Source organism: Staurois parvus, unplaced genomic scaffold (assembly GCF_062004578.1).
Source record: "Staurois parvus isolate SC_StPar_1 unplaced genomic scaffold, SC_StPar_1.0 ptg000017l, whole genome shotgun sequence".
In the NCBI taxonomy this organism is placed as follows: domain Eukaryota; kingdom Metazoa; phylum Chordata; class Amphibia; order Anura; family Ranidae; genus Staurois; species Staurois parvus.
This window is the reverse complement of record NW_028317813.1, coordinates 2,614,723-2,628,446: the sequence shown is the minus strand read 5'-3', so window position 1 is coordinate 2,628,446 and position 13,724 is coordinate 2,614,723. Positions and strand designations below refer to the sequence as shown.

Sequence of the window (13,724 nt, the reverse complement as noted above, 5' to 3'; positions counted from 1 at the left end):
TTTCACATGCGTTTCTACCTTAGCACTTTTCATGATCTCTCATTGATTCACATATGTGTCATTATTTCTTAGGTTGGTGCAGATTTAGTTCTGCAGCCTTCTTATTTTATTTTAGTTTCACCCTTTAGGAACTTTTTCCTTAACTTTTATGCATATGATGTTTTTGTTGAATGCTGACCAATTTTTAAGTTGCAAAGTTATAATGACGCATGTATATATTTACTGATATACTATTTAATTGGAAATAAGTTCAACATATTGGCGCTATCGCGCCTCTTTTTACATATATTTTACATAGATCCGCATCAGACTGTTTTAAATGGGTGTACTTTACACCGTTGTTGAACTTGACTTCATTGACATTCATCTGTCAATTATAGGGCATTCTTGCCCTTCCACCCAGTGTCTTCGAGCTCCATTAAAATGGAAGACGGAGCCACGCGCATGCGCCTTGGCTATTGCGCATTGGCGCACACGTAACTACGCATGCATCATTATGCCTATATATATGCGCCTATTCGCGTCAACACGTCAATGGTTCCATACCTCTGAAGATGTGCGTGCGCGCGTAACGCGTAAGGAGGAGCCTGGACGTCGAGACGTTACGCCGCCGGAGCCACGTGGAGGCCCGGCGGCCACTATTCAAAGTGTCAGGGTTAGTTGTCTTGCCGACACATCTTTATGATACCTGCCTGCTTTGAATTGGATATCATTATTTTGAATAAAGCTGCCTTTTATTACCTACTTCACTATGGGTGTCCTTCTCTAAAACTCCCTTGAGGAGCTTTTGCTTGCAGAACCTGGTCCCTGGAATTCTACATCTAATCGTGAGAAGGAAGATCTGTTGCTGCATTCACGGAGGAGGGATCCACCATTCCTGTAACCAGACCAGCTTTACTTCCCTCTGGATTGAAGATCCATGAGCTTTAAATGCACACTGTGTTTATGTGTCTTACTTCTGGTGAGTGCGTTTTCCAGCCATTTCCACACGGATCACCAATTCAGAATCCACATCTGTCACTGGATACGTTCATATGACCAAGACTTTTAGTGGACTCTTTTCTGTCATATTGTCACTACTTTAGCGCTGCACTATTTTTATGTAGTTGTAAATATCAACTCAGGTGAAAACACATCAATGGTCTGAAAAGATGAATAGTAAATATCTACTGTATTGATGGGCAATAAATTACCATTTTTACACTGTATGCATTTAAACAGATAATACATTTTAGAGTAATAAATCTAGTTTACCTTCCCATGCCTTATCTTTGTGTCTACTAAAGCAGGGACCAGCCAAGTTTCGAACCATTTTTGAGCAGCCTGATTGTACCCAAGTTGATCCATCAACAAGCAGCATTTTGGATTTTTAGCATGCGATTACTGCCGGTGGCTATTTCCACTAGCGGTAATCATTGTGTTCTTCTGGCAGGGACGGCTTCCAACTGGAAGAACACAATAGGGATTCCCCCATCAAAACTGACTCTGTTGATAAGGGAATCAAACTATTTTCTTTCTTACAACAACAGAAAATCATATAATCTATGGCCTTCCTTAAAACAGTCATCTTTAATTTCAATTTTTTAAAACAATGGCAGTTAAAACTACTCAAGCACCCCTTGTAGTTTTTTCAAACGACTGTCACATTTGCTGCTCATACTGTCTTGCAACTGTGGAGAAACAATTGCTTTTAAATTAAAGCGGTATTAAATCCAAAACCAAACATTTATTATACTGCAGATTACCAATTCTTAGATGTGGTGGGAACATTTGTTTTCTTTTATTTTCATCTGGTGATCCTGCTAGTAAATCTGTTGATGTCTGTTGTCCTACAAATGAAGCAGTTAGAGGGTTGAGACAAACCATTTACCACTGACAGGGGTGCTTACAATGATCACATTTTACTTATTTATGTAAAACCTTTTTCCCAAAAAACTGTTGCTGTAACTGCTTATAAAGTGTTAGCTGGAGTTCAACTTCAATTTGTTAGTGTATTTAAATTTGCTAGTACATCGGACACTCTCCTCCTCCCAGACTGCTGTTCAAAGGTGCTCCTGTGCACCTTCATCCTGATTGGAGGCACTCTAACAGAGGAGGTATGTTGCTGGCCAGATCATTAGGTGAAAATAGAGGGAAGAAATGTAAAAATAGAAAACTAATGCAGCCACCATATCTAATGACTGCAAAGCGGCAATATACACTATATTGCCAAAAGTATTGGGACGCCCATCCAAATCATTGGATTCCGCTGTTCCAATCACCTCCATGGTCACAGGTGTATAACATCAAGCACCTAGACATGCAGACTGCTTCTACAAACATTTGTGAAAGAATGGGTCGCTCTCAGGAGCTCAGTGAATTCAAGCGTGGTACCCTGATAGGTTGCCATCTGTGCAACAAGTCCATCCGTGAAATTTCCTGGCTACTAAATATTCCACGATTAACTGTTAGTGGTATTATAACAAAGTGGAAGCAACTGGGAACAACAGCAACTCAGCCACAAAGTGGTAGGCCAAGTAAAATGACAGAGTGGGGACAGCACATGCTGAAGCGCACAGTGCGCAGAAGTCGCCAACTGTCTGCACAGTCAATAGCTAAATACCTCCAAACTTCATGCGGCCTTCAGATTAGCACAACAGTGCGTAGAGAGCTTCAAGGAATGGGTTTCCATGGCCAAGCAGCTGCATCCAAGCCTTACATCACCAAGTGCAATGGAAAGCGTTGGATGCAGTGGTGTAAAGCACTCAGCCACTGGACTCTAGAGCAGTAGAGATGTGTTCTCTGGAGTAACTTCTCTGTCTGGCAATCCAAAGGACATGTCTGGGTTTGGCAGTTGCCAGGAGAACGGTACTTGTCAGACTGCATTGTGCCAAGTGTAAAGTTTGGTGAAGGGGGAATTATGGTGTGGGGTTGCTCCTGAGGGGTTGGGCTTGGCCCCTTAGTTCCAATGAAGGGAATTCTTAAGGCATCAGCATACCAAGACACTTTGGACAATTTATTGCTCCTGACTTTGTGGTAAAAGTTTGGGGATGACCCCTTGTTCCAACATGACTGCGCACTAGTGCACAACGCAAGGTCCATAGAGACATGGATGAGCGAGTTTGGGGTGGAGGAACTTGACTGGCCTGCAGAGTCCTGACCTCAACCCGATAGAACACCTTTGCTATAAGTTGGAGCAGAGACTGCGAGCCAGGCCTTCTCGTCCAGCATCAGTGCCTGACCTCACAAATGCGCTTCTGGAAGAGTGCTCAAACATTCCTGTGGCAATTGTGCGCATAGACACATGGACCTGACAACCATTTTGTTAAGGTCTCCCATCTTGTATCCTAATCTGCAAATATCATTCTCACTCCATCCAGTCCCCCCTCCCCTTTGAATGGAATGTGGTCTGTGTGCACTGGGGTCACAAGTGCATAGGGCACAGCTGAATAAGCTTCATGGTTGTAACCCCAATTAGCCTGGTTCCAGAATGTCTGATAAACACTTGCCTTGGCCTGGTTGTAAAGCCATAACTCAGTCGGTCACTTGACATGTAAGCATGCCAGAAGGGCCATAAAACGTACATCCCACATGAGTCATTTTGTCATACAAATTCATAACTTCAGCAGGAACTAGGGCAAATTGATATAAAATATACAGTATATTCAGATAGGTCCTTTTAATATGAGTCACCTGACACCTTACACCCCTAGGTAGCGTCTACAAGAGAGTAGAAAGCAATATATTTTTATCCAGAGGGGCAGGATATGGCATATTTGGTGTCTGGATGTTTGGAATATGATTCTGCATATTAATCTGCCAGTTGCTAGGATGCTACATGTACCAATTGAAGATTATTGACCATGGTATAAACTTGGGAGGGATTTGGTCATATCCTGGGTCCCCGCCTAACAACCCTCCCCAAATGAGGCGATTGGCCCTTGGCTTCAGGAGATGCCCTCTATTGGGATACTAGAAAAAAGGCTGACATGCCTGAAGAGAAAAAAAAAAGAGATTCTCCTTTTTAACACCAGGAACCATCTTTGGGAGACAGGCAACCTTTTTTTTTCGAACGTTTGGACTCTGTTTAAACCAAGGACTTTTTGCAAGTATCCTACCTTCTGAAACTTTTCTTTTATTCCTCTGTTGTTTTATTGTTCTCGCTATTTATATATATATATTTGCTACATCTTTTCTGTAAATATTTTAATTACACAATTTTTTATTTTTTTAGTAATAAATCCTATTTTCTGGAAAGTGTTGACACTGTCTCTAAAGCTTTTAATGCAAACTAAAAGAATCCCTGTCTCTGAAGCGTGCTACTGTATGTATTAACCCTCTGCATACATCTGTCTGCGGTGGCAGTGTGTATACAGACGCTTATTCAAATATCATAGTGTTACTGCTAAGATTGGTGAGTTTCCTCCTTCTCTGTAAAAAAGGTGGTGGTGACAGTGTGAAGGGTTAAGTGCGTAATTAACCCGACCCAGTAACAATCGCTCTCAGGCTGCTGGCACATAGATTGTGGTCCAGCGAGCTGGAAAATCTTTGTGCAGGGCACAGCTGAGAGTGGCATTATTACGCAAGTGGCAGCGTGGTTTTAGATCGGCTGGTCCTTCGGTCACAAGTTGGTGAGAAGAGCTGGGGCACCGTCACAATTCCCATGGACACACTTATAAGCTTCGTGGACAGCCTTCCCAGAAGCTGTTATAGCTGCAAAGGGCGGGCCAACTCAATATTGAACCCTACGGACTAAGACTGGGATACGAAGTTCATGTGCATGTAAAAGCAGGTGTCCCAATACTTTTGGCAATATAGTGTATTACATTTTTGGTTTTGGGTGTAATATTTCTTCAGTTTACTGTATATTAACATGTTAAAATAGAAAACTAATGCTGCCACCATATTTAATGATTGGTAAGCTGCTATATATTACATTTCTAGTTTTGGGTTTAATACTACTTTAATTTACTGTATATTAACATCAGTGAAAATAAAAAGAAAAGCTATCCATGTATCAAGATTTTACTGTAGATTCATACTAAAACTATTCTGTATTAATGCATAAGTTTATCATTAGTTACAGTATTTCACTTTATTGATACCAAGGCATTTTTATTATATTTTAGCTATCTGGAAAAGATACAAATACAACAAATGCCATATGGATTGACTGTGGAATACATGCAAGGGAATGGATCTCTCCTGCCTTCTGCTTGTGGTTCATTGGCCATGTGAGTAAAACCTAGGCAATGAAAAATGTAGGGCTTGCTTACGCTATGTGCAGTGACCTGCTTTTTCTGCCCTGGATAAATGCAGATCACCATGAGGGCACAAAGAAAACAATTGTTTTCTATGTACCCTGTTCACACCACAATACTGGTGTGATGCGCACTATGGTGCTGTGCGGAAAAATGCAGCATGTCACTGCATTGGATGGTATTGCAGATCACCGCACAGCAGCTGCTGCTGTGCAGAGATGTGAATGAAGTATCACATAATGCTGAAAAAAAGAACAATAAAAACAAGCAGTGTGATGCATTGAAATGCACACTGCGCTGCTCCTTTCTGGACACTGACACTAGCCCACACAGAACAGTGCATCTTTTTACTGTGCGGGCTAGAGTAAACGTAGCCTTACTAATTATTTTCTAACATACACCTGTAATGTTTCTCCATAAAAATGCCAATACAGGTGATATGTATATACAAACCTTTTATAAGGTAAGATCACCCGGCATAGGAAACATGCACACAGGCTTTTTGTACTGGTGTTCTGTTTTGCTAGACTGCAATAGAAGAAACAGAATTTGGCACAAACTGCTCACTATAGGGATGTCTCATAGAGAACCTGTGATAATAGAAATAACAAGGAAAGCTCTATGTCATCTCTACTACTTAGAGAGTCATTGACCAGGAGCAACCAGGGCAATAGGCAAACTAGGCAGCTGCCTAGGTGCGCAGCCACTTCCTCTGGTTTTCCTACTCTACGCCATGGCCGGATCTAGAGGGGTGCTGGGATGGGCTTTGGGGGGATTTGGGGATTAGGGGAATTTGTGTTAGGAGGGTAGATTTGTTCTAGAAGGGGGGACTGAGGGCATTTGTGCTAGGAGAGGGGGTTGTGCTAGAAGGGAGGATTGGGGGGGATTTGTGCTAGGAGGGGGGATTGGGGTGTGTGCCAAAAGGGAGGATGTTTATGTGGGGGGGTGGGGGGGAATTTGTGATAGGAGAGTGGATTGGAAAGAAATTAGTGCTAGGAGAGGGGGATGGGGGGGATTGTATTAGGAGGGGGATAGGAAGGGGATTGGGGGGGAAATTGTGCTAGGAGGTGGGATTGGGAGCAGATATGCAAGGAAGGGTGGATTTGTGCTAGGATAGGGGATTTGGGTGGAGAGGAAGGATTTGTGCTGGGAAGGGTAATTTGGAAGGGGTTGTGCTAGGAGGTGGGATTGGAGGGATTTATGCTAGGAGGGGGGATTTGGGGGAGTGGATTTGTTCTAGGGTGGAACATTTGAGGGGAAAGAGGATGTGTGTTAGGAGGGGTGAAGAAGAACTACAGGTGACGGTTTGTTTTTCTTTGGGAGGGGGGGGGGTACAAGTAGCTGGTCTTGCCTAGGGCACAAAATAATCTTCTTAAATGTATACAAACATGTTCTAGTTTAGTGATGCTATAAGTAAGGAAAGATAAGGATAAGGATCACAGCCCTGGAACTTTAAAGGGGAACTTTACAAAAAAAAGTGAAGATTTGCTATAGTCGGGGGAACATCAAGAAAGGAATTTTGTGCCTAAACAGTACCCTATATAAATGACCATTTTATTTTGAATTTCTCCAGCAAGTATTAGTGCACTTCCTGTGGCTGGACACTCAAATGCCTTGAGCAATTTGAGTCTCATAACTGAATATTTGCAGTTTGAGATCATCTAACCTTTGCCTCTGGCTGCTAGTCATATGACATTTGGAGTGAGATTTGGCAAGGCTCACTGTTGTCCTTGATGGAAAGAAAGCTGTACCTGAAGACCAAAAGCCCCTCTCCTGTGTCCTCTGTCACCACAGCACAGAGCACAAAGACTGGTGACCCTAAGAACAGTGAATTTCTTTGTTGCTTTCTACTCTTCCCCCTGGAACTCACAAGGCAAATCCCACAAGCCCGCCTCCCAAACCAGAGTTGATAAAATTACTGATTTGATCTCCTTGTCCAACCTACCTAAATTAGACCCCCTAATTAAACCCAAACTATTTGCCATTACACAGAAGGAACTCCAGGTAGCTATAGTCCAGGCAGAAGCCATTAAACTTACTCAGATGGCCTGACCATACAGTATTAAAAGACTCTGCTCCTCCACATGCTTTTCCACCTCACCAAAGCTTTTAACTCCCTGACACACAACTCACAACTTTTTCCAGAACTAAGGACTCTTATTACAGTTATCCTTAAAGAAGGGAAAGGCCCTTCCTCTTGTACCAGTTACTGTTTGATCTCTCTTATCCCTGGCCAACAGACTCCTTCCACAGATCTCAGAATTAATCAGCCTGGACAAAATTGGCTTCATTCCTTATTGTGAGACCTAAGACAAAGTTATCAAAATGCTCAGCCTAACCTATTCAGGTAGCAACTCCAGTACCCCGTATCTCCTGTTATTGACCAATGCCAAAAAGTCTTTGATAGGGTAAGCTGGAAGGTTTATGAAAGTTGTCCTAAAACATATCAGGTTAAGGGTTAATTTACTCCATTCTGTAAAGGTCAATTGTGTGTTTTCAGAACTCTTATTTCAAGTGGTACCTGCCAAGGCTGCATACTTTCCCTCCTTCTCATTACTTTCCCTGGAATCTTTTTTATGCAAGGTGAGAACTAATCCAAACATCAAAGGTCAACAAGTAGGGAAGCACCACTTAAAATTTCCATGTATGAAGATTATCTCTTTTTTCCCTTACCAACTCACACATCTCACTTTCCAACCTCTTAAAAGAATATGAAACAAATGGGGAACTCTCCTATCCTATATTTAACTTCTTGAAATCAGAAGCAATGGGCTTCACAATAACCCCCACCCCCCAACAAACAAGTGGCCTTAAGAACAACTTCAAATTTCAATATCTGGGCACCCTCCTTTCAGCCAATCTGAGGGAAACCTTTGCTTTGCATTTTCCATCTCTCCTCAGAAGAGCACAATTCTTACTCCAGTAATGTGATTCTGGCTGGTTTGATCACTGCAACATTCTCAAAATGACTATAAAACCAAAATTTCTCTACTTGTGCTTAACCCTACCCATTCATATCCTATCTTTATATCAGTAATAATAATAGTGCAGCGCTACAACATAAAAAACAATAAACTTAATACTTGAATAAGTAATATGAGATAAATAAATCCATAAATATATAAACATGCAAAAACAGAACAAACACTAATATGGTGATAAGATCAATGCAGATCTATTTAGTTGCAAACAACTCTAAAGTGCCCAGTAATGTGTATTGAGGTCCTCTTCAAGACCTCTTAAAGTGCAATCAGATAGCTACACATAAGTGACCAATAATCTCTATTTTTATACTTTTATTTTATGTTTTCATTTATGGTCACTATTTTTATATATTTTTTCCTTATATATTGATGTATGCTAGATAAGCACGGGCCACTTTGTGTGGTATTTATTCCCCTATTTTAGGGGACTCACAGATATCCTACATTTGTAGGGGGGTTTAGGGGTTGTTTGATTTAAATTATAAATATATATAATGTATTTTTGAGTAGAGATTATTGGTCACTTATGTGTAGCTATCTGATTGCACTTTAAGAGGTCTTGGAGAGGACCTCAATACACATTATTGGGCACTTTAGAGTTGTTTGGCACTAAATAGATCCGCATTGATCTTATCACCATATTAGTGTTTGTTTTGTTTTTGCATGTTTTATATATTTATGGATTTATTTATCTCATATTACTTATTCAGGTATTAAGTTTATTGTTTTTTATGTTGTAGCGCTGCACTATTATTATTATATTGCACGAGCTTGAAAGGTATTAGCTGATCACTCCAAATAAGCGCAGGAGAAATTTTTTAGTTGGTGTTATCTTTATTTCAGTCCTATCTATAGATCGGTCGACACCATATTCTCTAAATTCCTTTGGGTGAAAAAATTACCCCACTTCAAACTCCAACTTCTCAACCTCCCCAAAGCCCAAAGTGGTCCAGTGCTACCCAACATACTCAGATATCATGCTGTCTGCCACTTATTCAGACCAAAAGATTGGTGGAGGCACAATTTAAAATCCTATACAATGATTGGACCCTCCATGCAGACCTGATTTCAGGTCATCGAGAAATATAACCTCTTTGCCCACTCTCATCTTTATCTAATACTTGGTAATCCTGAGTTTGCACATTAGACAACTCATTAGTTGGGCTCATTAGGAAGCCCATTATGTAATTTACTAGTGATTTAACTCTTTTAAGCATCCCACTTCACTCACTGAGGCCGATGGGTCTCTGTTAATGTCTTGACGTCCAGTACAGGCCTCTCCATCCTCAATGTATAGAAAGTCCTGCAACTAAGAAACTTTCTATCCTCTTTACAACCACTTGTGTCAATCTCAAGACAGCTCACTAATGCTTTGCAATGACCATCACCCACTATGGCACTCTTTGTTCATTCTTTACACATTTCTATCTCAACCAAAGGTGGGCCATATGGTCCCATTTCCCAGCAACTGGGAGAAAGACCTACAGTTGCAAGAAAAAGTATGTGAACCCCTTGGGATTACGTAGAGTTTTGCATGAATTGGGCATAAAATGTGCTCTGAACGTCATCTAAGTCACAACAATAGAAGAACACAGTCTGCTGAACATAATACTACACAAACATTAGATGTTGCCATGGTTGAATTGCACATAACATGTAAACATTCACAGTGCAGGGAGGAAAAAGTATGTGAGGCCCTAGCTTTATGACTTCTCCCAGAGCTAATTGGAGCCAGGAGTGAGCCAACCTTGACTCCAATCAGTGTGATGATATTGGATGTGTTGCTGACAGCTGTCCTGCCCTTAAAAAACACACACATGTTTTGGGTTTACTGGTTTCAAGAAGCACTGTCTGATGTGAACCATGCCTCGCAGAAAAGAGCTCTCAGAAGACCTACGATCAAGAATTGTTGACTTGCATGAAGCTGGAAAGGGTTACAAAAGCATCTCCAAAAGCCTTGATGTTCATGTGTCCATGGTAAGACAGACTGTCTACAAATGGAGAAAGTTTAGCACTGTTGCTACTCTCCCTAGGCGTGGTCGTCCTGTAAAAATGACTGCAAGAGCACAGCGCAGAATGCTGCATGAGGTAAAGAAGAATCCCAGAGTGTCAGCTAAGGACCTACAGAAATCTCTGGCACATGCTAACATTTTTGTTGACACATCTACAATAAGGAAAACATTAAACAAGAATGGAGTACATGGGAGGACACCACGGAGGAAGCCATTGCTGTCCAAAAAGAATATTGCAGCACGTTTGAAGTTTGCAAAAGAGCACCTGGATGTTCCACAGCACTACTGGTAAAATATACTGTGGACAGATGAAACCAAGATTGAGTTGTTTGGGAAGAACACACAACACTTTGTGTGGAGAAAAAAAGGCACAGCACACCAACATCAAAACCTCATCCCCACTGTAAAACATGGCGGAGGGAGCATCATGGTTTGGGGCTGCTTTGCTGCCTCAGGGCCTGGACGGATTGTTGTCATTGATGGGAAAATGAATTCCAGAGTTTATCAAGACATTTTGCAGGAAAACGTACGACCATCTGTCCACCAACTGAAGCTCCGCAGAGGATGGGTGATGCAACAGGACAATGACCCAAAGAATACAAGTAATTCAACAAAACAATGGCTGCAACAGCACAGAATACGCCTTCTGGAGTGGCCCAGTCAGAGTCCTGACCTCAACCCGAATGAAATGCTGTGGCATGACCTTAAGAGAGCGATTCACACCAGACATCCCAAGAATATTGCTACACTGAAACAATTTTGTGAAGAGGAGTGGTCCAAAATTACTCCAGATCGTTGTGCAGGTCTGATCTGCAACTAGAGGAAACGTTTGGTTGAGGTTATTGCTGCCAAAGGAGGGTCAACCAGTTATTAAGTTCAAAGGTTCACATACTTTTTCCTCCCTGCACTGTGAATGTTTACATGTTATGTGCAATTAAACCATGGCAACATCTAATGTTTGTGTAGTATTATGTTCAGCAGACTGTGTTCTTCTATTGTTGTGACTTAGATGACGTTCAGAGCACATTTTATGCCCAATTCATGCAAAACTCCACGTAATCCCGAGGGGTTCACATACTTTTTCTTGCAACTGTATATATAACCCTCTAGCCAGAACAATGCCAAAAAAATTATTCAGTTTACCTTAAAAACCTTAATCTGTACTACATTCCAAGAAACCAACTATAAAATCCTATCTTGATTGTACAGAATGTTTTATTTACAAATGTTACCCAGAAATCACTAATAAATGCTAATGCTACAACACTGCAAAGGCTCTATACTTCTGTGGGTACTGCCCAAAATATAAATCCTTCTAGACCAAGGTTGGGAAATCTTTTGAAAAAATAAAAATCACAGATTTCTTTATTCAAGGTAACCTGACCTTCTTTCTGCAGCACACTGATACCATCTCCATAAAAATGTACAAGATGTCCATTGTTTACCACCTCCTGAATGCTGCCACATTATGCATTCCAAAAACAAATTAAAGGGGTTATAACCCTTCCTTACTCTAGCCAAAAAGACAAAAAAAGTTTTGCTTATAGTTCTACTTTAGAGAGCACTTGAATACCTTAGTAAGAATTGAATAATACTCAGTTTTCTAGTATAAAGTCGATCTTGCTGTTTACATATCATTTTATTGTTAACAATGAGGTCTGCCGATGATCTCCACTCCTCTCTGTACCATTTTCATCACACTTCCCACTGCTCAATCATTATGCCACCACTTTCTACACAAATTACATCCTGCTGTGTGCTCAACTTGTACTCCAGTTTAGTCATTCTCTGTCCAACTGGTCCTCTCCATTTTTTGCCCATTCTGTAAGCCACATCTCCCCCACACCCAGGACCTCTGTTGTGTCTGGCAGTGGATCTTCTTACTGTAACATCTAAGATGCTAAACAGCAGTCTGCCTGAATCCTTGGACAAACTTAATTTTATCTTGTTTCTGGTGAACCTTGAAGTCCTTGCTCCCCCTATGAACTTCCTTTTTAAGCCATATCTTTGTTTGGCCGTTTCCTGTTTGACAAATTATTGTGCTCTTTGCCAGCCAATATCTTGCTCCTTACACTCCTGCTGTCCGTATATTCACTACCACTCATTATGGATCTTTCGCTTGTATATCAACTACACTTTTGCTTGATCTCTACATGCTACATCTGCTACCAGAACTTGGCTTACTCACCTCCTGGTGGGGCGATCTTGAGGCCCATGACCTGGCACTAGCCAACAGCAAAACCCATCTCCACCATCAGGAGCTCTGGAGAAGACTGGTTAGCGCTTAGACGCACCTTGAATGAGCCTGCGTCATCTGGAAGGGGGACCTACTTGAGCATTTATCCTGGTGCTTTCTGTGTGGTTTTTTCCACTGCTATAGCTACTGGCCTCCAAGCCTAATCCCTGACCGTAACAAACATTTAAGCACAATTCAAACTGTGCATTGAATCCATCTTCTTCACTAGCTTGACCACTCTAGGTTCTTTTCTGCTTTTTCCTCACAACATTCACTCTTCCCACCTTCTCCACTCTGTCCACTCCACCTTGTATCCAATTCAATTCAGGAGATAGGGTTAACCCCCTCCATCATGACTAGTACACAGCCTGTTTTTCCAGTGGGACTCAACCCACTGCATCTTTGCCAACTCCATCATCATGACAAAGTGCAGCTGGATCCAACTTGATACATTTCAATCACCCCCTTGCTCAGGCAAAGGTTTTCCAGACAATATACTTTAACATACTTCTGGTTGCTGGGAAAAGCTATGTTCAATAAAAATCAGATTATGGTCCAATATTCTATATTTGCTTTCAACTGCACATTTTGAGACTGCTATAAGGATTGTGGTGAGAAACAGAGCTGGTGAACATACCTTTGCTTTGCACATTGTCCTCTGTGCAAACCACGTTTCATGCAATGAGAACACAAACACAGGCATACCAAAACCTTAAACTCACATTTCTGGTAACCAGCAGAAACTTTTAAAGGCTGTCTTCAACTGCTTGGAATATCAGAAAAGAAACAAGTTCTGTCACTTACAGTCACATGTTTTTGTCTAGGCTGTCGGTTTCTATGGTGTGGACCAACAAATGACTAAACTTTTGCAATATACTGACTTCTATGTATTACCAGTGATGAATGTAGATGGTTATCACTATTCATGGACTACTGTAAGTATATTATTTGCTATACCATGGTATTTATTATGATGATGACTTATTTATAGATGTGACTTGCAGGAGCTCTCCAGGTAAGCCATGATCATCACCTAGTGTCATTCCTTTTAAGTTAAAGAAATACTGGGGTCAAGTTGTGTCCTTTCTCAAGCATATTGTGGAGTGCTATTAACAGCATAGAACAACACTTTTACAAAACAAAGTTATAGACGAAAACTATAACTTTTTATTATTGCCATATACTATAAAGCTGAACTCCAAGCAGAGGCATAAAAGCATAATTGTATTACAGATATAAAATATTAAACTCA

At 41.1% G+C, this 13,724-nt stretch overlaps 1 protein-coding gene across 1 annotated transcript in view; it reads left to right on the top strand.

The window, feature by feature from the left end:
* CPB2 (carboxypeptidase B2) overlaps positions 1-13,724 on the top strand; it is a 52,543-nt gene that overhangs the window by 22,631 nt on the left and 16,188 nt on the right. The window contains exons 7-8 of the mRNA XM_089678912.1: positions 5,109-5,213; positions 13,297-13,407. Coding sequence (XP_089535038.1) covers positions 5,109-5,213; positions 13,297-13,407 — 216 coding nt within the window. The remainder of the gene's footprint in view (positions 1-5,108; positions 5,214-13,296; positions 13,408-13,724) is intronic.